The sequence below is a fragment of the Adiantum capillus-veneris genome, chromosome 12, assembly GCF_014529385.1.
Source record: "Adiantum capillus-veneris isolate H3 chromosome 12, ASM1452938v2, whole genome shotgun sequence".
NCBI classification, from domain to species: domain Eukaryota; kingdom Viridiplantae; phylum Streptophyta; class Polypodiopsida; order Polypodiales; family Pteridaceae; genus Adiantum; species Adiantum capillus-veneris.
In genome coordinates, this window is record NC_140942.1 from 73,247,355 (window position 1) to 73,274,682 (window position 27,328).

Sequence of the window (27,328 nt, forward strand, 5' to 3'; positions counted from 1 at the left end):
ACCATGATGCCATCTCCCCATACCAGCATGCTGTATCTCCTTGCATGGCTAATTGTCGAGAGGACTCAAGTAAAATGCGAGCATATTTGTCTCTAGCAAGTTCCCATGTGCGGTTTATGAGGAGACTGATCTGGTGAGCGCCTCAACCACTAGTGGGGGGGCCGCTAGCTCTGCTCGGATAATGGCCCGTGGTACTGATGCCTTGGTTCTAATGAGCCACGAGATCATAGAGACGAGAGGTTTCTCCATGTTCCCCCATCCATCAGTGCGACCCGGCCTCCTGTGGTGATCCAATGAAGGTCCCCATATCTCAGCTCCCCAATGGATGGAGAGAGAGAGAGAGAGAGAGAGAGAGAGAGAGAGAGAGAGAGAGAGAGAGAGAGAGAGATGAAATGTGTGTGTGTGTGTGTGTGTGTGTGAGAGAGAGAGAGAGAGAGAGAGAGAGAGAGAGAGAGAGAGCACTTGGGAGGAAAAGGCGAGCGGGCACATGGGAAAGATAGGAAGAAAGATAAAGGAGAAAGAGACGGAAAGAGGGTTGGATCTGGGGGGGGGGGGGGGTTGTTCTTCTTCTTGGGTTTTGGTATGGCGCATGTTTCAGAACAGCCGAGACTTGGCTGGTGGCAAGTTACTAAGAGCTTTATACAGTTCCAGCACAGCTTGTAAGCATACAGTCCACCATCAACATTTTTTGCAAGAATCGTGCAGTCTTAAGGATGGGTAGTAACACTGAGCTTGAACACTGGAAAGAAATATGCGAGAACGCTTGCTAGAGATTTTTTTAATCATACAGAGTGCAAGCTTACAATAATTGCAATGGTGTTGGTAAGATTCAACCAGCCACTGCAGAAGGTTGGCCAGAATTTGTTTTGAAAAGAAAGAAAAATCAAGTGACAACCAAAAGTACACAAGAAACCTCATAAAACAATAAAAGCAAATCAAGACCAACAAAATGAAAAGCTGAGAACTCTCTTACTTGTTTCAGAGGCTGCTCTTGTATATGCCTAAAATCTAGATAATGTGTTCTCAAGTACTCCTGCAACTTTGGAACATCTTCACGCCGGAAAATGTCCCAAAGGGCTCCTCCGTACATGTTGTCTGTCCTTGTAAGATGTAACTGCTCGCCTTCCTCCTTTTTGTTTATAACTTCCTTGCCACCGTTCCATTCTTTGTCCAAGGTTGGCTTATTCTTGTGAATGACCGATTCATGCTCCAACAAAATTCCTTCTTGACCATCAATAACAGGCAATTGTGCAAGCCCTCCATTATTAGTTATTCTTCTGCTATCTAGGGGCCAAGCATCAGCTGCTGCCTGTACAGTACAATTGATGCATGTGAAGTTAGAGCTTAGCTCAAAAGATTTGCAAAAGTAGGCATAAATCCTTGAGGTTTCCCATGCAAAATCTTGAGGTGAGAAGTGGGACAAAAACAATAAAATACCACCTATGTGCCTAAAGACCTCATCTGCCCAAGCCTATTATGTTCTACAGGGAAAGGATGCAGACTTCAAAAGCGTCATGCCAAAAGTGTCCAACACAACCTACCTCTTCAGTCGTAACAAGAAACAGTAACCTTAGAGCCCCCAGAGTACATTTATAGGCTAGCAGATAAATTGTGTGGTGAGAGAGAGAGAGAGAGAGAGAGAGAGAGAGAGAGAGAGAGAGAGAGAAGCACCAAGCAAACAAAAATCCATGCACAAACAGCTTTGTACTCTTGGATCTGTTACCAAATTTCAGACGTTACTTGCCTCCAATAGACAGATCTCTGATTGATGCACCCTTTTTCCAAAGGCATGCTCCACAACATTGCCATCCTTTGGGCCCTGTTTTAGAGAGCTTTTAAGTCCACTTGAGGTCCCCTTTGAAGTTAACTTCTTCTTGCGCCGCTTCAGATACTCGTCGAGACACTTTTTTTGCCAATCACGCAGTGGAACATCTGACGTATGAGTGAGCACATTGACCTTAAAAATAAGAAAGAAAACACAAAATTAAAACAGATTTTGAAGCTTCTCAAAAAGAAGTGTAGCAACACTTTATTCGCACAGGAACCTATACCGCATCTGAAATGTCACAATGCAGTTTTGTGACTGAGTCACCACGTCCAAGCTCCTTTTCCATACCATAGGCAATGTAGGTTTTGGGGCCAAGGTCTGGTTTCATGACATAATCTGGAAGCTTTGAAGCCAAATTTAAAACCCCTTCCTTCGGATGTGTGTATTCCTGGAAAGGTAAGGCACTGATAAATTCGGCACCATGCCGCGGAAGCTTCTCCTCAAATGTGTTAGAAGGTGGCCAATCTTTTAGCTTCAGCATTTCAGGCCAACCATCACCATGCATGCGCCCTTCTTGATAGCCTTTAAAAAACTGATGGATGTTGATCTCAACCTAAAAGGATGAAAAAGCTCACTCAGTTAAGAGCCCTATCCAAAAGGGAGAACATAAGTTGTCAACAAGTATAATGAACCAACCTCGCACCAATCTAGGCAATCCACAGCCTTGACAGATGTCGTTTGGTTATGAGCATTTTTCCTTGTCGTATCTCTAAAGGCCCTCCACATAACCATGGGCTCCCAACTTAACCCTTTTGTCTCTTCAAGAACATCTCTCACAATGACAGGCTCTCCATGCAGCCAATGTCTTCGAAAATGTTCAAGTCCTTCTTCTTTGACAACTTGAGTTGTTGGGCAATAAAGGAAGTTGTCATTACTGCCAGTTCTATGGGCAGCCCTGCGCAGATGCTCACCGCAACCATCAGCAGAGCAAGGTACATCTTTGGATGTTCTGGAAAGGCAATCAGCACAAGGGACATGCACATCTGGGTGAGGCAACTTCAAACCCATTTTAGTGAAGCTACTGACATTATCTACCAGCTTCCTTATCCAGTCCTGATGCAGAAGTCTTTTTAAAATCAGAACACCTGATCCACAGCCACCCCTTTCACAAGGAGGACAAGGGATACTGTGATCTTCATTGACACACCAAGGAGGTATTTTGAAGTGGTAGCCTTGGTCTACAGTTTGTGAATCATTAGCTAGGCCCTTAGCTCTCGCATGTGAGCACTGTTCAGCAGAGCATGCTTCTTTGCCTCCAGGCTGATGCCCTTGTCGAAGCTCTCGACAGCATGTGAGGCACAACTCATAATCACAAGTAGAACAGCCTCTGTATAGATCGACAATTGACGTCCTGCAATTATTGCTGCAAAAAAGTGAGCCAGATAATGAGATTCGGTACCATAAGAAGAACGAAAGACTAAATTCCAGTTCAATTTTTGGTAACCCTGATTTCCATGGAGGGGTGATATTATATGCTACAAAGTCGGTCATGATTGCAACGCACGCGATCAAGAACCCCGATCACAGAAACAGAATGGTTTGGAAAGGGAAAGGAAGAAAGGATGAAGGCTTTCTGCATTGTCAAGTTGGGGGAAAAAACATTCTAAAATATTTTGCATGACCTACTCCAGCTTAAAAGATCTCAAGGGAAAACCTTCATCCATGGAAAGCAATCGCAAGGACAATCCTACAGTGTTGAAAGCGGGCACTTGATTAATTTGTATATACAAGTTTTATGGGGCAATTTCACTAGCCACAATTGGTCACTACTACAGACACAGAAAACTGTAACGGAAAAGGAGCCAGCTTCCACTCATCACAGAAAGCTAATGTAAAACACTGTAGGAGGCAAGGCCTGCAACTAACCAGAATAATCTTTCATCCTGCATCACTTTTGATCTTTCAACTTTAACTTTCCCATCTGCTGCCAATCAACAAGCCAAGACCCACGTACACTTAATTGCCGATTTTACAAAAGGATTTGGAACATCACAAGAGTTGCATGACCCTTACCTCTCCACCTTTCCTCCATGAGAACTTCTTCAAGTTGCTCACTATGTAGCTGCTCTAAAAGAGGTCTGATATACGAAAGCATGTATCGAAGATATTTAATCCGTTTGGTAACACTCAGCTTTTGTTTCTGCAGAAAACACCCAGATGCTCACATGAACATTTAAATGAGATTTGGGAAGAACAAATCTAGATCAGAATCTGCACTGAAGATCACCATTTCGAAACAAGCAGACTTTGTGATGTCTTTTCGAAGACAAGCTTTACAATTGCAGAAACCACGACAATGGGGGCAAGCCTGAAGTAGGTCATCTCTGCTCATCTTAGGATACCTGACAATACATAGTTTCAGTAAGAAAAGACGAATTCTAAAATCACCAATTAAGGACACCACGAGTAATAAAATACATAGTGATTTCAGTAAGAAAGAGGAATTCTACAATCACCAAATAAGGACATTTCAAGCACTAAATAACCTTTAGATAAGCCCTCATGAATTTGAGCACAAGTAAATACAAAATCTTTAGAAAAGAAAAACACGTGACAAATATATTAAAAAAATATAGACTTCATAAAAAAGAACACAACTTGAACAAACTTAAATACACAGATACCTCCATAAAACGAAGAAAAGCTCAAATTCAGGAGAATGGTAGGCCCAAGGTAGTCACCACAAGATAATATAATTGACACCTTCATCACAGGATGGCATGCCCACAAATGTCGCATTACATAGACATTGGACAAACACGCAGATGTAGGTAAGAAGAGCTCAATGTAAAGACTGCAGAAATACAGTGAGTAATATGGAAAGTCTCATCTCTTACCACCGTGCAAGACATTGTTTGCAGTAACGTTTCTTCAAACACTTTTGACAGTAAATAATTTCCTTTTCAGAACAACGGCACTGATGACAGCTTCCAATTTGCCACTTCCTGCCTGCATGTGTGTCCTGGTCAAGGTGTTGTGATGAATCGTCAAGGTTTTTAAGAACACTGCCATCGTCATTGTCACTGCTCATGCACTGTGATAATTTTCAAGCGGGAAAAATTCTCTGATTCAGTAAGACTTTCTAAGACCAAAACACTTCAATATGACAATCCTTCTATCTACAATAGGTTTATACCTATATTTCCTTTGTAACTGCCAGAAAAGATTCTCTTTTTTACATAAAAAAAGGAAGAGAGTGAAGAGTAAAATGCAAACAGTAACATGCTCGTAACATGTAAAGAGTAAACGGCCATTTTCCTCATTGCAAAAAAGCTCGTAACTGTCCAAAACCATCATGAGGGTCAAGTGTAGAGAAAAATAAGAAAAGTGCAAAGTAGGAAGTAGAGTGTAAATAGTAACAAGTAAAAGCGTCTTGTCCAAATACAAACGGGATTTCAGTTGTCAACTTGCAGCCCTCCATCACTTGAAAGAGTGTTTAAGAAAACCAGCAGGAACATTGGAAATTGACCACCTCTAGCTTACTTGCTTTGTATCAAAACATTCGTATGATGGCTTAGCGAAAAATGAAGGTTTACCCTCCCTGGTCTTCTATGATGTATCTTTCCCGAGAATCAATGCGGCGCAAATCTAGACTCTTGAGTGTGTGTATAATTCGTTATCATGCTTCATAGGTAAGAAATGACCAGTAAAGGCGATGCAGAACATACTGATACGATTCACCATGTTCATACCAATAGAGCTTCATAAAAATAATAATAAGGCTTCTTTGCCTGTGTATGGCATGTGTATGGCAGGAGCCTAAAAGAATTTGCATGCAATAGCACAATGCAGTCACAGTCCAAATTATCTGACCTTGATGGAGACTGGGAGAGCTGGAGGCATAGAAAAAACATTTCTCTCCTCAATCTTCTTCGACAACCGGTCTGTGAGCACCCTTGGAAGGGCACTCTCTGATTCTTTGAGCAAAGGCAGTTTACCATTTGGTGAGGATCCAGGCAGTGTCTCTTTTGTCGAATTCAGTGAATATGATGCGACTTTCGAGTGTTTCTCCTTTAACTGTAGCATAGCTCCTATCCCAACCTGCTTGTTAGAGCCTTTGCTTGGAACCTCTGATCTCTGTTCTGCTAATTTTAAACTTTGTGTCGACTCCACTGACCTTGGAAGCTGATGGTCTGCAAACTTAAGCCTGCTTTTTGTTCCTGAAGAGTTTGTAGGTCCAATGTCTGCTAGCTTGACCTTTTTTGTTGGAGTTGCAATTGGTACCACATCTGGCAACCTTTTTTTAACATACGTATTTTGCTTTTGACCAATTACCTTGTTTTCCATAACCAAATTAGAGCACTTCCATAGCTTTCCATTACTTTTCTTGCACCGAAGGTTGACTGGAACGTCAGCCTGCTTATCATCACAAGTCTTTGCCTTTGAGGACTTGCTTGGATATTTTTCTAGAAATGCCTTAACCAGAACAGCTTTCTCTTTGAGTGTCAACAGCTTTTCGTCAAGGCTCTTGCGCATGGAATCCTTATTCTCTACCTTCCTCTTAGAGGCTATTAATTTTGTAGAAAGTCCATCGCTCGACATGTGCTGATGCAATGTCACATTCAAGCCCTTGCAAAATTTATCTTCTGGAGAGGTCACTTTTACCAGTCTCCTCATTAAACTAGTGTGCTCCTTCTTGTGAAGCAGCTTACTTTCCATCAACCGCTCCGCACAATTCTCAAGCTTTTTATTGAAGTGTGCTGCATCTTCATCCACTACTTTTGATGAAATCTTGTTTACAACACAATACTTCTTGCTGTATCCCTCAATCCCCACTTTTTGCTTGGAGACCGAAGTATCACGCTTATCCTTCTTGCAGAGGCTGCCAGATTCTAGTGTACGTGCTACTTTCTTGGCAGTCCTGCAATTTGATACTTCTGGCATGTCCGCTTCAGAACCTTTAACAGCTTCTCTACAACTCTTGCTGTGAAGCCTTTCCTTGTTCTCCATCTCAAACATCGAAGACATTGACGGCTTACTAATACATTTCTCGCCACTCACGGCATGGACACTGTCTGACACTCTCTTCAGCTTCTTGACAACAACTGCATCAGCTTCAAAAGCAGGAATTAACTTTCGCTTGCTCTTGGTGCTCCAAGAACCAACTAAGCTTCTGGACGCCATTTCTGTCATGTCTGTAGTCTTCGGCTTCCTCCTTTCAGAGCACTGGCATAGCCTTCTATCCAGACTTCCCAAACGACAACCTCCTGCAGTCTCAACATCCTTAAACCCATTGCAATCCTTGCAAAGCAGCCCTTGTTCACAAACCTTCTGGTTTGATGATTGCTTGCAGATGCGATTGGCTTGAAGAAGTGGCAGACTATTCTCAGCCTTAGGGAAGGAATTGCCCATACGAGCGTTGCAATTTGAATCTTCTTCAGACCCACTGCTAATGGCACCATCTGAGGTACATGTATGCACCACAAAGTTTGGGGATTTCTGAGTTTTAGTGCAGCTATCGTCCTCACGTTCCAAAGTGTCCTTCTCCCTGTTGCAGAGAGGAATGCCAGATATATCAAGCTCTGTTTCCCCTGCTAAACTTTCACCACCCTCGTTCCAAAGAGGGTTCAGAGAAAAATAAGTTTCCATGTCAGCTGCAGCTGCCTCCGGGCAGTGATCACCATCAGAGTCGCCAACCTCAATATCCCATACAAGTCTCTTGTAGTTCTCTGAAAACAAAGACCTATCCACAAAGTCAGCAGCCATATCCTCTACCGATTTCTCATCCACAGAAAATCCCATCATGGTAATCTCCTCCCCTGGCGCCTCTTTCTTTCTGTGAACATGTGTGCTTACCTTCACTGCCAACTGTTCCTCTGACCTCACACCCACATCGACAGCACAATTGTTTACCTCCATCTCTACTGCAGCACATTTCATTGTCGTCACTTCTGCTGGCACCTCTTTCTTGCTGTTGACACACATGCTTACCTTCGCTGCCAACCATTCCTCTGACCCCGCACTCTCATTGACAGCGCAATTGTTTACCTCCATCTCCGCCATCTTCTCACTTTCATTTACAGAACGTGCATCTCCCTTCCTTTCCATCTCCTCTGCGAGCCTCTCACTCTCAATGATTGCGCATGTCTTCACCTTCACGCTCTCATCAACAGCACAATTATTAACCTCCGTTTCTGTCAACCTCTCACTTTCATCCATAGCGGATGTTTTTCCCTTCCTTTCTATCTCATTCGATATCCTCTCACTCTCAATAATTGCACATGTGTTCACCTTCACTGCAATCTCTTCTGCGTGCGTCTTGCTGAGTTCATTGGAGAGAGAATTATCCAAGACAAAAGGCTCAATAATTTCTGTCACGGCATAGACAGCCTCATCGTCATAAAGAGACTCACAGAGATCCTTCTCCTCAGAGCCATTTGATAATACCACTCCTGAAACAGCATTAATGGCGTCATCATTGTACAACATCTCACACAATTCGTTGTTCTCATTAGATTGACAGGAAGATTCTGCATCCCACTCTTCACAATTGCAGCCACGCTGCATCACAAGGCCATTATCGCCATGATGCAGCACACATGCTTGCTCTGCTAGGGGAGGTTCACCAAAATCAGAAAATTCGATTGCATGGAAGGGTTCCATGGCTTTTACTTCAAGGTTTGCATTGAAATTGCATAGATCTCTAAGCTGCCTTCGAAACAGAGGCTCGATTTGGTGAAGATCTGCAACTCAGCATGATGTTGATCGATCACCATGGACCAATGTCCACAAACATCCAAAATTGCAGCTTTCGGGCACGATTCGAAGCACATCTGCTTGCTTTAGAATACAGTGGGAACTTCAATTCAGCAAGACAATTCTCCCAATTTGGGGAAAATTCGTCGAAATGCAGGGAATGAGCAAGGTCTTGCTATGGCGAGGGCAGTAAGGAAAGAGGAGATTTCTTCAATGAGACGGCTTGGGGGGAATGGGGATGCCGGAAGAAGAAGGGGGTGTTGCTAAAGTAAGTTTTGATAGCCACACGGGCGATAGTGCTGCGCACGCGCGCACGCACAGAGAGAGAGAGAGAGGGGGGGGGGGGGGGGGGGGGGGGGTACGGTCTCTGTTGAAGCAGCCACCCACAGGTTCTGGGTTGGTAATATTGTGGGTTGAGGGTGACAAAAACGATGGAAAGCGTCGCCTGCGTTATTGTGCATTCCAAGATCATCCTCCTCGTTTTTCTTCTGCCTTAAAAAAAATGCCTAGTCATCCGACTCTAGAGTCTACGACTCCATAATAAAAGAGCTGGTTTCCTTTTGGGGATTTTCTAATCTTAATGTTCACATTAGAAAAATGTGAGTGGTCTCAAATTCAGAGCTGGCAATTTGGCATTCATGTCTCAAATGTAAATTTGTCATTTTGGGATCACCCATCATTGGGTCTGTTCATCTCCAGCTCAAATGTCAAATGCGCACATATTGCAAACCTCGTCACTAATTGACACTCCCTAGGGAGGTGGGATCAATGGCCCACATTAGGCGTCACAAGGCGGGTACAATCCGGACCGTCCGATCGTCGTTTGAGCTAGGTGTGAACTAAGAGTAAACTCGGGAGGTATGTGCACCACACCGAATTTGGTGTGAACTCGGTGTGAACAAAGTGTGAGCTTGGTGTGAACTTGGGAGGTCTGCACACCACACCAAATTTGGTGTGAACTCAATGTGAACTTGGTGTGAACTAGACGTAAACTTGTCCGCGACACCATGATCTATAAACTTACCTCACACATACCCTTCAACACATGTGCAATAACCTAGTGGTTAGAGTCAATTTCATGGGGAGAGGGTGGCGGGTTCAAACCTCAAGTTCTAAAAAGTGGGAAATTTTTGCATTCCCTAGGTAATCCAACGGTCACAATCAACCGGTGATCGTGAGCCATTGATCCCACCTCCCAAAAGGAGGTGTCAATTAGTGACGAGGTATTGCAAACTATTTTTGGTCACTCAGTAAAGCTTTGGTAGTTTTAATAGCTTTGGCTGTTTTGGTAGATTTGATAATTCTGTCATATTGATGTGAACAAATAATATGGTTATGAAGTAAGCTTCAAAGGTTATAAGTGTACTGTACGAGCTCAAAAAAAGGGTAACATCATTGTTACATCAAGAGGTATCCTTTTCCAAGGACTCTATCAACTAGACGACTATAGCTTTGGTGAAGTTGCAGATGAAGCTACGCTCTCACCATCTTAGCTACAGATAGCTCAACTTTGGCATGCCAAACACAGACACGTTAACTTCGGCAACCCATGGTTTCTTCACTATATGAGGTTAAAGAGCCAAGTTGTCATCCACACTTATCGAGGATGTCAATCATTCTGCAATGATGGTTCTGTACATGCCTCAGAGAAGCCAACTCTCATTGACAATGATCTATGTGGCCCAAGGCAAACCACCGCTATTGGTGAATACATGTACTTTGTAGCATTTATTGATGAGTGCACTACATATTAGTGGGTCTTACCAAAGACAAAGTCACACATACATTTAAACTCTTTGTAGCGAGAGTTGAAACTCAGTCTGGGGCAACTATCAAATCCCTACGCACAGATAGGGGGGAAGGTTATATAGGATCTCTCTAAACATACCTCAATGGAAATGGCATTAAACACCAACCACACCTTATAGAGCACAACAAAATGGTGTAGCACACTGCAAAACTGGGACCATTATGGAAATGGCCCAATTCATGTTTAAGGTCAAAGACTTCTCCAATCATTAATGGTTTGAAGTTGTCTCTTGTGCCAACTACATTCTCAATCATTGTCCAACTAATGCTCTTTGAACTAGCACGCCTTATGAAGCATGGTTTGCATCCACACCAAACATTTGTCACTTTTGAATATTTGGATGTTTAGCCTATGCTCATGCACCCAAGAGCTTAGAAGAACGTTAGATGATAAGCCCATCAAAAGTATCTTTGTAGGCTACATTGAAACCTCAAGAATCAATAGATTGTACAATCATATCACACAAATGATCATCAAGAGTAGAGATGCAATCATTGCAAAGAACCATGCATATCAAGCTAAATCTAATCAAGAAGAACCCTTCTTGGATCTACCCCATTTGATTAGCACATACAGGAGTGGCCACCTTTCGATGATATTGTATAACATGAGCAGCAAGAAATGCATTAACAACCTGCTCTAACACATGGAACCAATTGTTGGAAAAGCACAACACCAGATTAGACCAGCTATAAAGCAAAAAGGTAGAAGTTGTTTCTACTGCAATGCTCACCCTTCCTAGTCAAAAGGTAAATGACAGTGAACCACAACACTATCAACAAGCCCTTCAAGATACAAAATGGCATCAAGCAATGCAAGAAGAATATAATTGAATCCTTAAGAATAATACTTGGGGATTGGTGGATATGACCAAGAATAGAAAGGATATAGGTACATAAGGGGTGTACAAAATGAAAAGAATAGTGGTAGTCTCAATAAGTGTAAAGCACGACTATTGCACAAAGTTATTCCTACGAAAAGGTATAGACTACATAGAGACATTTGCATCCACATCAAGAATAACCACAATCTACACTGTTGTTGCATTAGTTTCACATCAAGGTCGGTCATATTAGGTTTCACGCCCCGTGGCCGGTTATGGTCGGGCGCCCGTCCACTTACTCTTATTCATTTGGTTTTAATGTCAAATAAGGAGTTGAGAGGCATTTGCACGTCTGTCGCACGTGTTAAAGCAAGGGACTTGCCGTACAATGTGTGTGAGCCACAAATGGCTGCAAGCACATAACCAGACTAATCTAGCAAGCTCAACAGAGCAAGGGTGTGTCACTCACTGTCGTATGCTCGCCTTCGTGGAGGATTCCTCGCCGCGAAGAAGAGGGAGCTACTGTTGTGGCGTGCTCAACCGCCTCGTTGCCGCCGTGCCGTCGTAATGCTCTCTCTCTCTCTCTCTCTCTCTCTCTCTCTCTCTCTCTCTCTCTCTCTCTCTCTCTCTCGCATACACACACACACAAGGAGATGAAGAAGAAGATGGAGATGGAGCAAGAGCACTCTTCAATTGCACAAACGAGAGAATGAGTGATTTTTAGGTTTAGGTGACTTTTATATGAGCTCGTCCAATTCACACTTGGGCGCCCATGCTTAGCCAACTAACCCTTGAATGTTCCAATTAGAGTGCGTCTCTTATCGACGATCACTCTTACCCTTTTCCTATTAAACCGACAAGCCCGGTCCTTGACTCTACCAAATATAATACGGCGTCTATCGTAGATGATGGGGTGTCCATGAGGGTTAACATGTCCCCCTTCCTAATGTAGATTCCGTCCTCGGAAGCTATTGATTTGAAGCTCGTTCATTGAGGTGGAAGAGCGTTTGAGATGAATGTCCTTAGCCTTCTTAAGTCACTGCAAAATCAAACATAATTGGCACACTAATTACATTCTTATATACAATGAAAAAGCATGTGCAGTTGTAGGCAGAAAAATTGATTGGTAACAGAATATTAAACAATTTGTCAGCAATAAACATTAAATGTAATATAATCAAACGCATAAACAGTTGTAAAGGTAAAAAAACTAAATAAGTCTGGGGTCGCTAATTTAACATCGAAAGGCACTAGAGATCAACTATTAATACCATGGGTAAGCTTCTCAATTTTCTCTGGTCAATTAAGCCACGTATTTCATGTATGAGGGCTGACTAGAGGCTATACCTAGAAGACCTTGTAGTTAAGCTACGATGAAAGGAATTGCTCATGAAATCATCGCTTGATTTATTTCCTTTTCTTTGATCCCCCAAAGTTTTTTCACATTGATTCAATTTTGATATGTGTGCTTATTTTGTATGCCTTGGGTTTTTTGCTTTTCAAGGAAAAGCGCCCACATTGGGAACCTCTAGGGCTCTAGTACCATAGGCGATACATGTGAGTGAAGTACCAAATCAAGCTGAGATTTCTCTTACCACTTAAGATTTTACATTGTGGCACTTTGATATTTTTTTTTGTTCGTTTTCAGCATTTTAATTTTGTAACTTTGGGGGGTCATATAACACTGTTACCCTCCCCAGGCTCATCACATTAGAAAACTCCCTTTATAATACTTAAGCTAAAGGTCAATGGGGACTAAGGCCACCTAGTACATTGCACACAATGCTGCCTAAATCAGATTAAGAACCTAAGTAACCATTGATTATTAGGAAGGCATTCCACATGGTATTAAGAGAAGATCTCTAATGTCTAGCTTGGTCAAACTAGCTTAGTCGGACTGCTTGATTTTTAAACCTAGACAAGTGATTATGACAAAAAATTACATTGAATTTAATGTTTGATACTAAACAAATGCGTTGAATATTATGCTACCAATCAAAACTAAAGCATATAAACATGGATGCAAAAAGGATAAGGGGGCAATGCTAATGGACAAGAAACACCTATTTGTGTTGATGATCGCGCTTGATTTGAAGAGTGAACGAGAGAAAGATTCCATGAAGGTCCAAATCCTAACAACAACAACACGTTTCTGTACACATTAGGAAACACAAAGAATATCTCTAGGAGGCACATCAGTGGGAACAGGTACCAACCCTTATTGAACCCAATCAAACAGCACAAGAAACCCTAACCTAATTATTTGCACTCTCCCTAGAGAGTCAAGGGAATAGGATATTGTAGAGATTGGGGGAGAACCCTAAGGATAAACGTAATCATGTAAATCGTCTTCATCATTAGAGGCACCAATGTTTACTAAGAAGGTCACTAGACGCCTATAGTCATCTTGCTCAAGAGGGTAGTCTTGTGCAATCTGGGTGACGTCCTCTACTAAGTATGGATCAGTTGTGGTCAAGAGACGTATCAACCATTCTAATTCCTCGAAATTCCTCTCACATGCTAAAGTACCTACCAAATCCCATTCACATGCAAGCATCGGGTAGACTATGTGAAACACTTGTGCAAAGTAAAGAGGGTACCTCTCACCCAAGGCAGGAGTGGATGACTCTAGCGTACTAGCCATATCTGTACACACAGGTAGATGATAGTTAGAGTGCAAATATTACAAGGGTCGTGTCCTTGTGCATAATGTGTTTTTATGATTTTGTGTTATGTATAGAACTCGTAGGTTTTCAGATTTTTGTTCGGTGGCTCTTGCTCTTTTACTTTCTTATTTTTGTTTTTTGTGAGTATAAGGCTTTATATATACATTCCCTAAAATTGGAAGATTGAGAGGTCAGAGAGGAAGGTTGAGAGGCATGCAAGTGAATGATGGATGTCAGCAAACACTCCCCCCTTCCTTGGGTAGATCACACCTTTTAGAATGATGTCCTCACCTTTTGAAACCAATTGTTCCAGGTTATTATAGGTGAAGGCTTTAACCAATAGTTTTCGACCTCCCTATGCGTTTCATCTAGTTGCAAGGGTGGTAAGGTACTCTCCCATGATTTTATTTGCAACGTTGTTGTAGGTGGTGAATTTCCAACGGGAGGTGCAAACTCTTCTTTGTTTGTATGGATATGTACAATGGTAGGTGGAGGTTGTGTCAAAGCTTCTATTTCCATATAGGAACTACATGAAGAGCAAGAAGCTTCGTTTGACTTCCCTGTTCCTGAGCTAGGTAGAACAAATCGTTCTTTCTTCTGTATCCAAACTAGCTCTGGAGTGGGTGTGTAGCATTCTGTGATTTTTTTCTTTCCGTGATTGTCAATTCGTTTTGGAGCTACAGGATTGTGCTCACATGGGTCAGGTGACAGGTAAGAGCATAATTTATGTTTTGGCACCCAGATTTGATCATTTCCTTCATAGTAGCCTTGGGCTTCCAATTATATTTTGAGAATCCAACGCAACGTTTCTTTACATTTCTTGGGGCAAGTGGGACGTCTCTTACCAGGCTCTTGTCTTTGAGCACTAGCTATGGTCGCTAAAGAAGCTTTAGGGACCCACTTGTATGTTTTCTTTGTTATATTAGGATGGGTCTTGTGTGTCTCGAGCTTTATTTCAACTACAGCAGTTGAAGCTCTAGAGAGTTGGGCTATGGGGACATATGGTTCAACCTCTTGGACATGCAATGTTTTGGGTTTTATTTCCTTAAGAGGCAATATCTCAGGGATTATGGCTTGAGTGGCAAGTCTAAAAGTTGGTTTCTACGTTGTGACACCCCTAGTACCCCAATCAATAGTGCATTTGGTGGCTATTATCCACATGCGTCCTAGGTTTATATTACTCTCCATAGTTCCAGCAGGCATGACCAAAAAGTCTTGAGCTACAACCCCATTATCATTACTCACAGAAGTGTGTCAGATTCCAAAAACCGCAATTTTTTTCTTGTTGATACCCTTGACTTGGATAATACTCTCAGATAGAGATGGCTTCCCTAACTGACACCACACCCCATATGATAGAAGATTATACTTAGCACCCGTGTCCAATAAGGCGTTATATAGTACTTTTCCATAGGTGCTATTTAGTTCAATAGGGTATTGTAGAGGTGTGTCAGAGTTCAACCAATCATCCTCTGTTTCAACATGGAATGCATGTGTAACTCCAGGGTTGGCCTCTCGTTGGCGTCTTATGTGTTGTTCTCGCTCTTTAGCCTCAACTTGAGTTTGTATCTTCTTCAATTCTGTTTGTGACTTGGTTGCCTTTTTTTAATGGATGGCACGTAGTTCCTGTTGGCTTAAAGGATCATAGTATCTTTTAAATTTGCTCCCATTGAGGAATCCAATGGTTTCAACTCCATCAAGAGTCTCCACATGAATGGTTCCTTGTGGGGTGATTTCACATACTCTATACGGTCCTTTTCCCGCATATTTCAACTTTTTCTTTTTGTTACGCACTCCATACATAAGGACTTTATCACCAATATTGATATCCTTGTTCTTTAGATGACGGTCAAACCATTTCTTCCTCCTATCTTTCTCCACAAGTGCTTTTTGCACAGCAAATTGCCTTTCTTCATATAACCTCTCAAGTATATATAAGCGCTCAACTAAAGGGTTACCATCCCAACCTTCTTGTGAAGCTACGTGCAGACTAGGAATTACAAACTCCCATGGCATAACTTCTTCTTGGCCATACACCATTTTGAATGGTGTACAATTAATAGCCACTTTGTAAGAAGTACGATAAGCCCATAGGGCTGAAGTCAGCTTCAAATCCCGATCTGTGCGATGAGCTTCCACTGTTTTGGTCAAGATAGAGATTAAGGTCTTGTTGGTACTCTTAGCTTGGCCATTTTCTTGTGGATAATAAGGTGTGGACTTATGGTGAGCTATCATGAAGTTGGTAGTGATTTCTTTTATCACTCCATTTATAAAATAAGTGCCATTGTCACTCATAATCTCAAAGGGACAACCAAATCTTGTAATAATGTTCTCAAAGAGAAACTTGACAGTTGACCTTGCATCAACCTTACGTGTTGCCTTAGCTTCCGCCCACTTTGTCACATAGTCAGTGGCAACGATAATATATCGAGATTGAGTCCTACGAGCTGCCGGACTAATTGGGCCTACGAAGTCCAAACCCCGTTTTTCAAATGGTTGAGTCACTTTAATAGGATGTAAGGGCATCCTATCCTTTCATTGAGTTATCTTGTAAGGTTGGAATTCATCACATCATTTTGAAAAAAGTGATGCATCCTTGAATAAGATAGGCCACCAATAGCCTGATTGAAACACCTTTCTAGCCGTTAGTTCCCCTGAGAAATGTCCTCACCGGCTATACCCATGTGGGCTTCTTGTAGTATGTATAAATACTCATCCTCACGGGCACAACGTCTAAGAATATCATCCTTCCCTAACCTGTAGAGAGTTCATGCAATGAGAGAATAAGGTTCACATTCTTTTAACAGTTTTTGAGCTATTTCCTTACGAAGCTCTTTGGGTGGAAAACGATTAACTAGAAAGTTCACAATCTTCTAACTCCATTCAGGAATGGTCTTGACTAGAAATAAGGAAGTATCGGGCAATTCATCATCGACTCTAATAGGGGCTTCACCATTAGATATGCGAGACAAATAATCCGCCATGATATGTCTTTTACCAGGTCTCACCACAACGATAAAATCAAACTCAAGGAGAATTAACAACCATCGTGTAATTCTTCCCGTGGAACAATGTTTATTTACTAGATACAACAATGCTTGATGATCCACATAGAAAACAAACTTGTTTGGCAAGAAGGTAGTAGTGAAATCTCTTTACTACATAAATCATAGCTAAACCTTCTCGCTCTATAGTGGTGTAGTTTCTCTCGGCATCATTCAATTGACGACTTGCAAAGCTAATGGGGTAGTCCAGTTTCTGTTCTCCTGGTTGAGCTAGAACACACCCAATATCAAAGTTTGATGCATCAGTATGCACATGGAAAATTAAATTCCAATCGGGAATTCGTAGAATAGGAGTGCTAGTCAAGGTCTTTTTCAATGATTTATAAACATGGTCACACTTTGTGGTCCAGTGAAACTCAATAAGAAGTTTGTACAATGGACGAGCTATCTCGACAAAGTTTAAACTAAATCGTCGGTAATAACCAACATGGCCCATGAACCTTTGAGCTCCTTTATAGTTTGCAGGTGATGGCAATTCAACAATGGCTTTAATTTTGCTCTCATCTGTGGAAATCCCATTTTTGGACACTTTATGCCCTAAAATGACTACATGTTTAACCCAAAATTGGCATTTGAAAGGGTTTAAGGAGATGCGATACAATCTGCACTTCTCAAACACTTTTCGTAAGCATGATAGATGTTCTTTTCAAGAGGAATAAACACAAAGGTCATCTAAGAAAGCTTCGCAAAACTCTCTCAAATATTCTCTAAAAGCAGTGTTTATTAATCTTTGAAAGGTAGCAGGGTCATTGGTTAAGCCAAAAGCCATAACACGAAATGCGAACACTCCAAATTCGGTTACAAAGGCTGTTTTAGCTTGGTCCTCTAGCGCAATTGTGATTTGATTGTAGCCAGAGTACCCATCTAAAAAGCTATGAGCTTCCTTTCCTGCAATTAAGCGCATGTTCTGAATACGGCAAGAGGTAATGGTCCCTCCTAGTGGCGGCATTAACCTTCTTGAGATCCACATACACTCTGAGTTTCCCATTCTTTTTCAGCACAATAACTATTGGAGACACCCGTTCTGAGTGCTCAATAGGGTATATGAATCCGCATTTGACAAAATTTTCAATCTCTTCTTGAACAATCTTTGAATACTTAGGATTCATTGGGTAGGGTCGTTATTGAAATGGTTTAGCCATGATATTCATGGGGATTGTGTGTTGCACCACGGAAGTTTGAACACCTTTCATATCATGATATGTCCAGGAAAATATATCCTTGAATTCCTTGAGAAGTTATTTAAGTACACACTCCTCAGTCTTTGTCAGATCTTGGGCAATGAAAACAGGTTTGGACTCTTCTCCTGGGTCTGCTAACTCTATTTCCTTAACTATCACTGGACCGTCATAAACTCCATTGCTTCCATCGATAGGTTTTTTTTGAGCCTTTGTATACACAACCTTACGTTCCTCTATGGTGTAGGATTTGAAATGTTTAGGTGCAGGGTGTAAGTCTGTGGGATCCTGTTGTTCTGTGGACTGTGATTTCAGTCTTGATTCCTTTTGTTGTTAATCATCAATTGAAATTGACTCTGAGGACAGCTCAATCTAGCTGTGCGATGTCAATGGGTTGTGGACTACATCACATAACGCTTTGAAGGTATTCACCCCAGTTATATACCAACTTCCGATGAGCATCACATGCCCCTATATAATTAAGCCATTCTGTGGTAGATTTCTTTTCATTTATTCTAGCACACACATTTGCTCGATATCGTCACCTCTTATATCTCTGACTCTTCTTATCTAATTTTTGATTACGGTCGATCTCTAGTGAAGAGTCACTAGATGAATCGCTACGTGTGCCTTCTGCTCCCTTGGATAGATTGTCATCTAGGGTACCACTGGGCCCTGAATGGTTTGTCCCCACATTTGCACTAAGATTTAACTCAGATTCTTCATCCTCAGAGTCAATTTCAATTGATGATTCTGACCCAAAATCGTGTGGGCTATAGTCTTGTGAGACGCTACTGGTTCCAATGCCAGTCAAACCTTCATCTTGTAGATCATCAGAAGCTATATGCATTGCTTCTAGCATGTTTAAGGGTACGAGTGGTGGCATTTCATCCCCCTCAGGTGTTATCCAGGTCGTCCCCCTGTTTCCCCAAGTGTCTATGGTTGCTGCTAAGTGGACCCAATCCACATTGTCCGACTCAATCATCCCAGGTAGTACATCCATATAAGGAGAATCTTCCCCAACATCAATGTCCATTTTACAGGTGTAAAAATACTGCAATGGGACCGAGTGAACTGTGGTGTCAGACCTATGATCAATTATAAACCTGTTTCCTAGAGGATGTGCTCGATCAGTTACAAGATCCACTCGAATGACAGAATCTTGGAACTGCAAGTAGACATGGTTTTTAGACCAGTCATGCACCATTTTTGCTTCCCTCATGAAGGACGTCCTAAGATCATCTCAGATGTCATAATGTGCGTGGAGAAATCCATAACAATGAAGGTATTTTTTATTTTATGTCCAAAGACCTTGATCTTGAGATCTTCTAGCATCCCAAAAGGTTTAACAATAGACCCATTGGCCATCTTTACTACTATGGTTGTGGTCCCAAGGTGAGGTCTTCCCATAGTTTCCCATCAATTTTTAGTCACAATGCTAACCCCAGCACCACCATCAAGGATTCCCTTCGGAGTTAATCCCTTGGTAGTGATTGGTATGGTTGCATTGGATTCATCGCCCTGAAAGTATTGTCCCAACTTGTTAACAAGTATTTCTACAACAAGGTTCTCATCTAGGTTGGGTTGTGGATCTAGGTGTTCCTCCTCTTGGCATCTCCCTAGCTCCATCCATCTGTGCAAATTGTGGTAGCCCAACCTTCAGCTCTCCATTGAGGAAAGCTTGAAGAGCTAAGAATAGCTCAGGGTCTCCATATAGTTTGGACGTGATGGTGGTTCTAACTTCTGAAGCGATGAAATCCATCAACTTGGCAATGTTTAACGACACCTTTTGGGCTTCAGTCCCTTGACGTGGGGAAGATGGGATCTCCACTTCTTTGATAGGGCCAGGTAGTCCCTCTGTAAACATTATTTCCAACAAGAAGTGAGTATGTCCACTTTCCCACGACTTTAAGTCACTTTCTTCTTGGATGACACTAGGTATGGCTAGGGTTCTATGGACTTTGTGAGGTTGTTGTTGTGTAGGGCACAATGTGTCTGTAATCTGGATCTGCCTAGGTGCTGGCTCTAGATCCCTTTGGGTATCTTCTACCAAACTCCTTAATTGCTTGACTCTCTCGATCTCCTCTGTAGGGTTTGGGTAAGTTCCTATTTTCTTCTTGGGTCGTGGCCATTGTGGCTCATGACGATCTTTCTTGTTGGTTTATTTCTTAGTGGTCATTTTGGTCTCCATGGTTTCACTTGAATCAGAATCCTCTTTAGCGTCGTTTATATATACGGGGTTGTCACCAGTCCCTATGCTGGTCTTTGAACTGAGGTCTGACTTCGCTACTTTTTGCAATCTCTTCCTTCGTGTTTTCTTCTTCTTCTGAGATTGGGCAATTGATTTCGTGTCTCTTTCTTCAAGAACATAATTTTGTTTTTGGAGCATCGATCGTGTTAGTACGTTTACTGGTTCCACATGTGTACTTTGTGATGGCTCCTTGGTAACCTCAATCATGTTTACTGGCGTGATCTTTGGTGCATTTGGATTATTTGGACATTGGGCAATCAAATGATCTATGCCACATTAATTACACATGAGTATCGGCATTGTAGACATGCTCGCTTGATTGGTTTGCATTACTGTGGCGTTATTTTGTAGCCTAATAGGACACTCGACTACACGATGTGGACCTCCACACTCATAGCATTGAAGAGACGGTCTCTTGGCAGCGTAATTGATATTTTGGCCTCTTGCAGCAAGAGCAGCTACTTGATAGACAAGTTTGACTTGTTCCCAATAGTCCTCCATGTAGTATTGTGGACTTTCTTCAAGCGCATCAGTCCATAGGCAATATTAGGGTCTATATCTTTCTCACAGCCTTCCAAACAAGCAATAGATGACTCACAACTCACTTGATTCACAGAAGTGATTCTCGGATGTGGTGGTTGCGGTCCTAGCACTGGAGGTGGTAAGGGTGTTGTTTGAACAACATGTTGGACCCTAAGGACCATGTGTTGTGACATTTGTTCAAGAGGTGGGGTCGGAATCAATGCAAGCACTTGAGGTGTGTCTGTCCATGCTAAGGTTGGTCTATTGGCCATCGCGTGCTTAAATACTATGCAATCCTTAGCTTGATGACCATACCTCCCATAGGCATTGCAATTCCCATTGAATTTTACTCTAAAAGTAGGGTATTCATTGGTAGTATGTGGACCATAGCATACTGAACACCATTGTTGCTCCCTTCTTGGATACATATGATTCTTTTGCGGAGCACAATTGTCTCTTAGACTCTTTTGAATGGCCTTGGTGAGATCTGCTAAGGTCATCTTAGATATCTTTGGCTCCGTAGCAATAGGCTTTAGGGTCATTGGCTGATGCCTCGCTGCTTGCGAGCTAGTAGATTTAGGCTCAACAAACACTCTTTCTCCTTGAATCATTAAATTATTCTCCAATTGGATCGCATTGGTGGTGATTGCTTCCCAAGTGGTGATACCTCTAATGACTAGGCCATTGTAGATATCCTCATGTCGTAATCCGCTAATGAATCTATCAAGCAATTGATTATTATTGAAGCACTCATTTGGATTACAATGAGAATTCAAATGCTTCAAGTGACTAATAAATTCTCTCACCGACTCTTCTTCCTCTCGTTGGGCTTTCTAGAGCTGAGAGGCTACACCCCAAAGCACTCCCTCTCGTATGTATTCTTTTAAGAACAGTCTCCTAAGATTATGGTAAATCGTTTTTACTTCCACCCTTAAGGTTCTATACCAATCCCCAGCCTTCCCACTTAAGGTTAGGCTTAAAGCATTACTCTTATGCAGGTCATTGTGTTCTCCTAGAGAATCGCATATTTGTTCAAACACTTCGATATACTTTCTCACATCCATGTCTCCATTAAATTTTTGTGTGAGCTTGGCTATTTATACTGCCTTACTTCTAGGCTCTCTATCAGGCGTGTTACACATATTCTCAAAAATAGATCGACCGATGGTTTGAGCAAATGCTGCCAAATCTCCTAAATAAGTAGGTATAATGGCCGCAGGTGCAGGTGCTCCTGAAACTACATGTGGAGTAGGTATTGGCATTGAGCTTGGTGCATAGGAAGCCCTTGGGTTCCAAGTTTGGTACGGTGTTGTGCCATGTGGTGGCCCAAAGTTCATATGTGTGGCCCTAGGCATAACAGACATCGGATGTGACATGCTAATGCTAGCCGGTATGGTCCATTGAAATAAGAGCTTGGGTGTTGTGGTTGTGGAGCATCACCAATGCCAATAATGTCAAGCTCGTAGCAATCACCAAGCTTGACTATGCCATGCATGGATGCATAAGAGGAAAACCACTCTCTATGCTGTGTGACATGAAAACTTGCATTAGAATCAAGAATCCAATTATGTGCATAACTCTCATCTTGTGCAACCAAAACATCTGGAGTGAGATCTGAAGTGAAAATGAGAACATCTGAGGGATCTGTTGTTACCTCTGCATGAATCTCTATTGGCATAATGTTCATCGCTGGAGGAGGAGCATCCTCTGCTGTAGTGGTAGGTATGGGAGACTCAACCACATTGAGCTCCTCAATCTTTACTGTACTTTTGCCTTTGCGAGATTATCCTTTTGCATGTTTTTCTGATCTCTTAGGAAACTGTGAAAATCCTTTTTGTAATGTCATAATAATTAATATCTAATTCTCCTAAATGATTTTCTCATGTTAAACTGATCATTTAATATGGGGAAGTGCCAGGGGAGAAAACGCTAGAATATTGGCTAAGCTAGCAGACCGGCCATAGTATGGATCCAAAGGAGGGAAAATAGGGATCCAAAAGGGGGTCCATCTGCAAAAGAGCAATGTGCACCAATGGGCTTAAAAAACCCTAAAGTTCAGCCCATTAAGACTTCCAAAATGCTAAGGTTCCAAAATTCAAAGGTTCTGTCCAAAGGTCAAAAGCCTAGGGAAATTGGATTCTTTCTGTGTATCCCAAAAGTCTTCAACCATCCCCGCATAGGAGAGGGCGAGCCCTAGAAGTAGGAGATGAGAGAGAAACTCACAAACACACACACACACACACACACACACACACACACACACACACACACACACACACACAAGCTTCCTTTAAACAAAGGGAATGACAGACACATGTCAGCTTCTTAGCCCAAATGTCCACAACGTGTACTCAGTTCCTATTGGATGGCCTTGGAGGTGGACCAATGAGAATTAAGCTAGAGTAAATCTAGTTTAATTAATTTAAAAACACTTAATAAAAGAACCAATAAGAATTAAGCTCTCTAGAAGACTATTGGACAGTCTCCCAAGGGGTCCAATGAGCATTCAACAGCCCAATGCTCGGGGGATTCACTCTATATACAAAATGGGATGCCACTTGCGAGAAAACTTTGATAAAACCCCTATATATGACTCATATTAGGGAATATGACCCCCCTTTCTACGCTTATACAACAATCAATGCAAAAAATTATCATACCCCTATTTATCTTACATATAAAATTTAGGTCTCACATGATCTAACTGAGTAAAACTAGTCAAAGAGCATGTAGCATAGTGCCTCGCAGTGTACTAAGGAACCACTTATATAGATAACTAGATGTACCCTTAATGTGTCTTAGTTTGACTTTCAAACTATGTGCCCGTTCAACCTACACTCTAGCTACTCCTCCATTACTCAAAAAACCATGATTATATAGTTGTGCTAGGTTCTACGTGCAAATTTTTATCTATGCAAACTCTTTATAGCTTTCATCCTTCAACAAATGAACTATAATCTCAAAACACCAATTGATACAAAGCAAGTGATAGTTCTTTCATGTAACTTTGTAGATATTGACTTACAAGTTCAAGGGAAGACTCTTTTGGAAATCCATGATTTTGAAACACAAAAACTTCCTCTCATTTTTTCCTTTTCTCACTTCTCCCCCCCCCCCACACACACACACACACCACCACCACCACCACCACCACCAATAAATATGATACCCCCTCCCTTATTTTTAAGCTTGGGAGATAAATTTTTGGGGGCTTGCCCCTAACTTATACGCTTATGTAACTTGTAAAGAACCCCCCCTCCCTTGCACTTACGTTGTGCGGTAAGTTTTCTATGGTGAATCCCCCGGGAGCCCAATGGCTTGGCTGATTCCTATTGGCCAGAAGGCAAAGGGGTCCAATGAGAGTTTAGTTGAATTAAGTAATTACCTAAAGCTCTCACAAAAGGGAAAAGGGGGACACATGTCAGAAGACTACCACTTATGCTGCTTAATTTCCATTGGCTAGGCCTGGGGAGGTCCAATGAGGTGTGAGGATGAGCAAATAGCAACAGGGGTCGACCAAGAGAGAGAGGGGGCTGATTTTTGGAAGGCATTAGCACACACACACACACACACTCACACAATATCATGCGTGAAGCAAAGAGGACTCTCTCTCCTTCTCAAGCTTTAATGGAAAGCTTACCACCTACTCCAAGCTTGTGAGAAGGGAGGCCTACACCAACAACTCTTGGCTTTGTGATGCAAATCCAACCAAGAGCCAAGCTTCAATGCATGCTCATATCCTCTACCATGCTAATTACTAAGCTAAGCTATGCTAGTATGAGTGATTATGTGAGGAGATGTACATCTTTCTCGTAAGAATACTCCTTCTTCTTCTCAATCTACTCTCATATCCCGCTAGCTCTCACCATCTTTGAAGGTGTGTGAGGTCTTGGGTCTGAGACCATGAGGGAATTGATGTTGTGTTTGATAAGTGTTTTGCTTAGTGCATGAAGTTTCCATCTTCATTGCACTAGCTAGTATTGAAGGAACACAAAGAATTGTACTGTAAAATGTCTCTCTTGATGGGAGAAACCATAATACAAAACCTTTTGGAGGGGGGACCGGCTCCATGCAAATCCGGCCCTCAACTATTGTCAATTGCTTAATTTCTCTCTCATTTGAAGTATTGTTCATTCTATCTAACTAGGTGTTATACTTTTTGTTGCTCTCTCCACCCAAGCACTCTTGTTATTCTCATTAGGAAGATATTCTAATGAAATGCTCACTATGTTCATGCTATTTTCCATTACACACAAGGGTGAAAGCATGTTAACCTGTCATGCTTTTTCGTGTCCCGGACAATGGTAACTAGCACAATTTTGACATATGCTAACTAGTACAATAACCTGAGCTACATCTCCAAGATCTATGACATATGATATATCAATAGAAAGAACTTGAAACAAGGAATCCAAATGTACAACCTCCGACAAATTTTGATATTATTTGTAAAAAATTTACCAGACGCCCAACTTTTTGAAGATGTGCTAACTTGAAACTGCTAACTAGCACAAAAAGCGCGACAGGTTAACATGCTTTCACCCACAAGTTATTAGACCATTAAATGTTACATTGGTATCAGAGCACAAGGTTTCTCTTTTCTTGCTCAAGAAGGGAGTTCCCCAAGATAGCTATAAATGGTTGGTACTATTAATTGCATGTGAGTAAGTAGAATAGGGTTGTTTCATCCTTGCAGTGTGCCTGCCTTTGTGCAGTTAACGGGGCATCACCGTCGAGAGCCATGGTCTTAATAGTGGAGTCCTACGGGGCTTGCCTATGGCTTAACCACTATTGAGCTATTAGAAGCTTGACAGGAGCCGATGCTGTTTTGGTGTTGAACGACCCTCTCTTCTATTCCTTGCAATTAATGGTATTCGAGCCACGGGTACAATAGCTGGAGTGCTTTTTCTAAAGGGGTAAAGAGGAGTAGCAACTAGGGCTTGAAGTGCCAAAGTACACCTAAAAAGTTGTTAGTAATGGCTGACAATAGTAAAGAGAGTAAAATTAATGTTGATATATTTGATTTTGCTAATGAGCAAGCTACTAATGATGCCCCAATGCTTGTTAACTATCTTGTTTCTAGGATTCAATAAGCCATGGGGAATCCATCCCTCCAAAGTGAAGTGCAACGGTAGCTTCGTGCTCATGGGATTCTCCAAGCTCCCCACCATGATGAGAGAGCACCTAGGAAGCCTCCTTGCGAGACTTCCAAAAGAGGCCTCTCTCCGATTCGGGAAGAAGAAGAGGATCCATATGAAGGGCTCAGAAGTTTTCTCCTTGATGACGCATCTCCTTCTCAAAGGAGAATTCAAGAGCCTTCACCGAAGGAACGAGAAAGAAGTGAGTCTCCTGCCACCTCAACGGAGATGGCTCCACGAAGATGGCGGGCTAAACGCTCTCCATCACCTCCAAAACGGAGAAGACCATCGCATACTTCTACACACCATACTTCAAAGAGGGATGACAAAAAGCAAGAGAAGAAAAAGGCATGAAAGAGGACACCCTCTTCTCCATCTTCTTCATCCTCTTCCTCTTATGAAAGTGATGGTGAAGACAAAGAAGATCAAGGAAAGAAAAATGCGAGAAAGAGGTCACCCTCTTCTCCATCTTCCTCAAATTCTTCATCTTCTGAAGAAAGTGATGGTGCAACCTTTGAACCATCAAAAAGAAGAGGCCATAGGAAATCCTATGCCGCGTGGAAGAGGTCGTCCAAGCTCAAGAAATTCAAAGAGGGAGGGAAGAGCATCTCTTTTCTTACCTATGATGGCACTTTTGGTGCTATGAACAAAGTCTCGGCCTTTATCCAACAATTTGATGCGGCGTTTAGAGATAAGGGCTTCACGGAGTCCTCTAAGCTACGCCATGTAGCTATGCACTTTCAAAAGTCCGCCAGGCAATGGTGGTCTAGCCTACGGGCCAACGGTGAAGCTCCACAAACATGGAAAGCTTTAAGAGCTTCCATTATGAAGTAGTTTTTGGTCACCGATGCCAAAGACAAAGTACTCACCGAATGGCGAAGCTTGAAGCTCTCTCCCTACAAATCCGTTCACCAATATGTAGACAAGTTTTGGGATTTATCTCAAACCCACTGTCTTCAAGAAGTTGGATTTTGGAGAGCAAAAGCAACAATTTTGTGTGGGCTTAACTGAAGAAATGGCGGAGTATGTCAACTCCCAAAGGCCACGCACCATATCGGCGGTTATACACCATACTATGGTGGCCTCTCGAATCAATTTCCAAACGGGGGACTAAAAGAAATTCTAAGCCCACGGAAAACAAGGGTTCCAATGAGCCTAAGGGGAAGGATAATGTCCAAAAGTCTCCTAAGAGCAACTCCAACAAAGCTAAAGAGAAGGGAGTTTATAAAGGCAAAAATAAACTCTCTCCTAAAGAGCTTAAGCGTTATCGCAAGGATAACCGCTATTTCAAGTGTGGCGAACAAGGGCATGCGTACCACGCTTGTCCCCAAAAGAACACCCGCAATGAACC

General features: G+C 42.1%; 1 protein-coding gene across 5 annotated transcripts in view; it reads right to left on the reverse strand.

Moving 5' to 3' along the window:
• The window catches only part of LOC147445949 (uncharacterized), a 55,791-nt gene extending 46,929 nt beyond the window's left edge, over nucleotides 1–8,862 (reverse strand). For 4 of the 5 annotated variants that reach the window (XM_086525272.1, XM_086525275.1, XM_086525273.1 and 1 more), the window contains exons 1-9: nucleotides 5,642–8,862; nucleotides 4,666–4,862; nucleotides 4,056–4,170; nucleotides 3,842–3,968; nucleotides 3,695–3,752; nucleotides 2,465–3,191; nucleotides 2,052–2,381; nucleotides 1,741–1,957; nucleotides 974–1,305 (exon numbers count right to left, since the gene is read on the reverse strand). In XM_086525272.1, the coding sequence (XP_086381398.1) occupies nucleotides 974–1,305; nucleotides 1,741–1,957; nucleotides 2,052–2,381; nucleotides 2,465–3,191; nucleotides 3,695–3,752; nucleotides 3,842–3,968; nucleotides 4,056–4,170; nucleotides 4,666–4,862; nucleotides 5,642–8,431 (4,893 nt within the window). In that variant the 5' untranslated portion in view covers nucleotides 8,432–8,862. The remainder of the gene's footprint in view (nucleotides 1–973; nucleotides 1,306–1,740; nucleotides 1,958–2,051; nucleotides 2,382–2,464; nucleotides 3,192–3,694; nucleotides 3,753–3,841; nucleotides 3,969–4,055; nucleotides 4,171–4,665; nucleotides 4,863–5,641) is intronic. The other variant, XM_086525276.1, reaches the window with a different exon arrangement.
• Nucleotides 8,863–27,328: the final 18,466 nt, after the last annotated feature.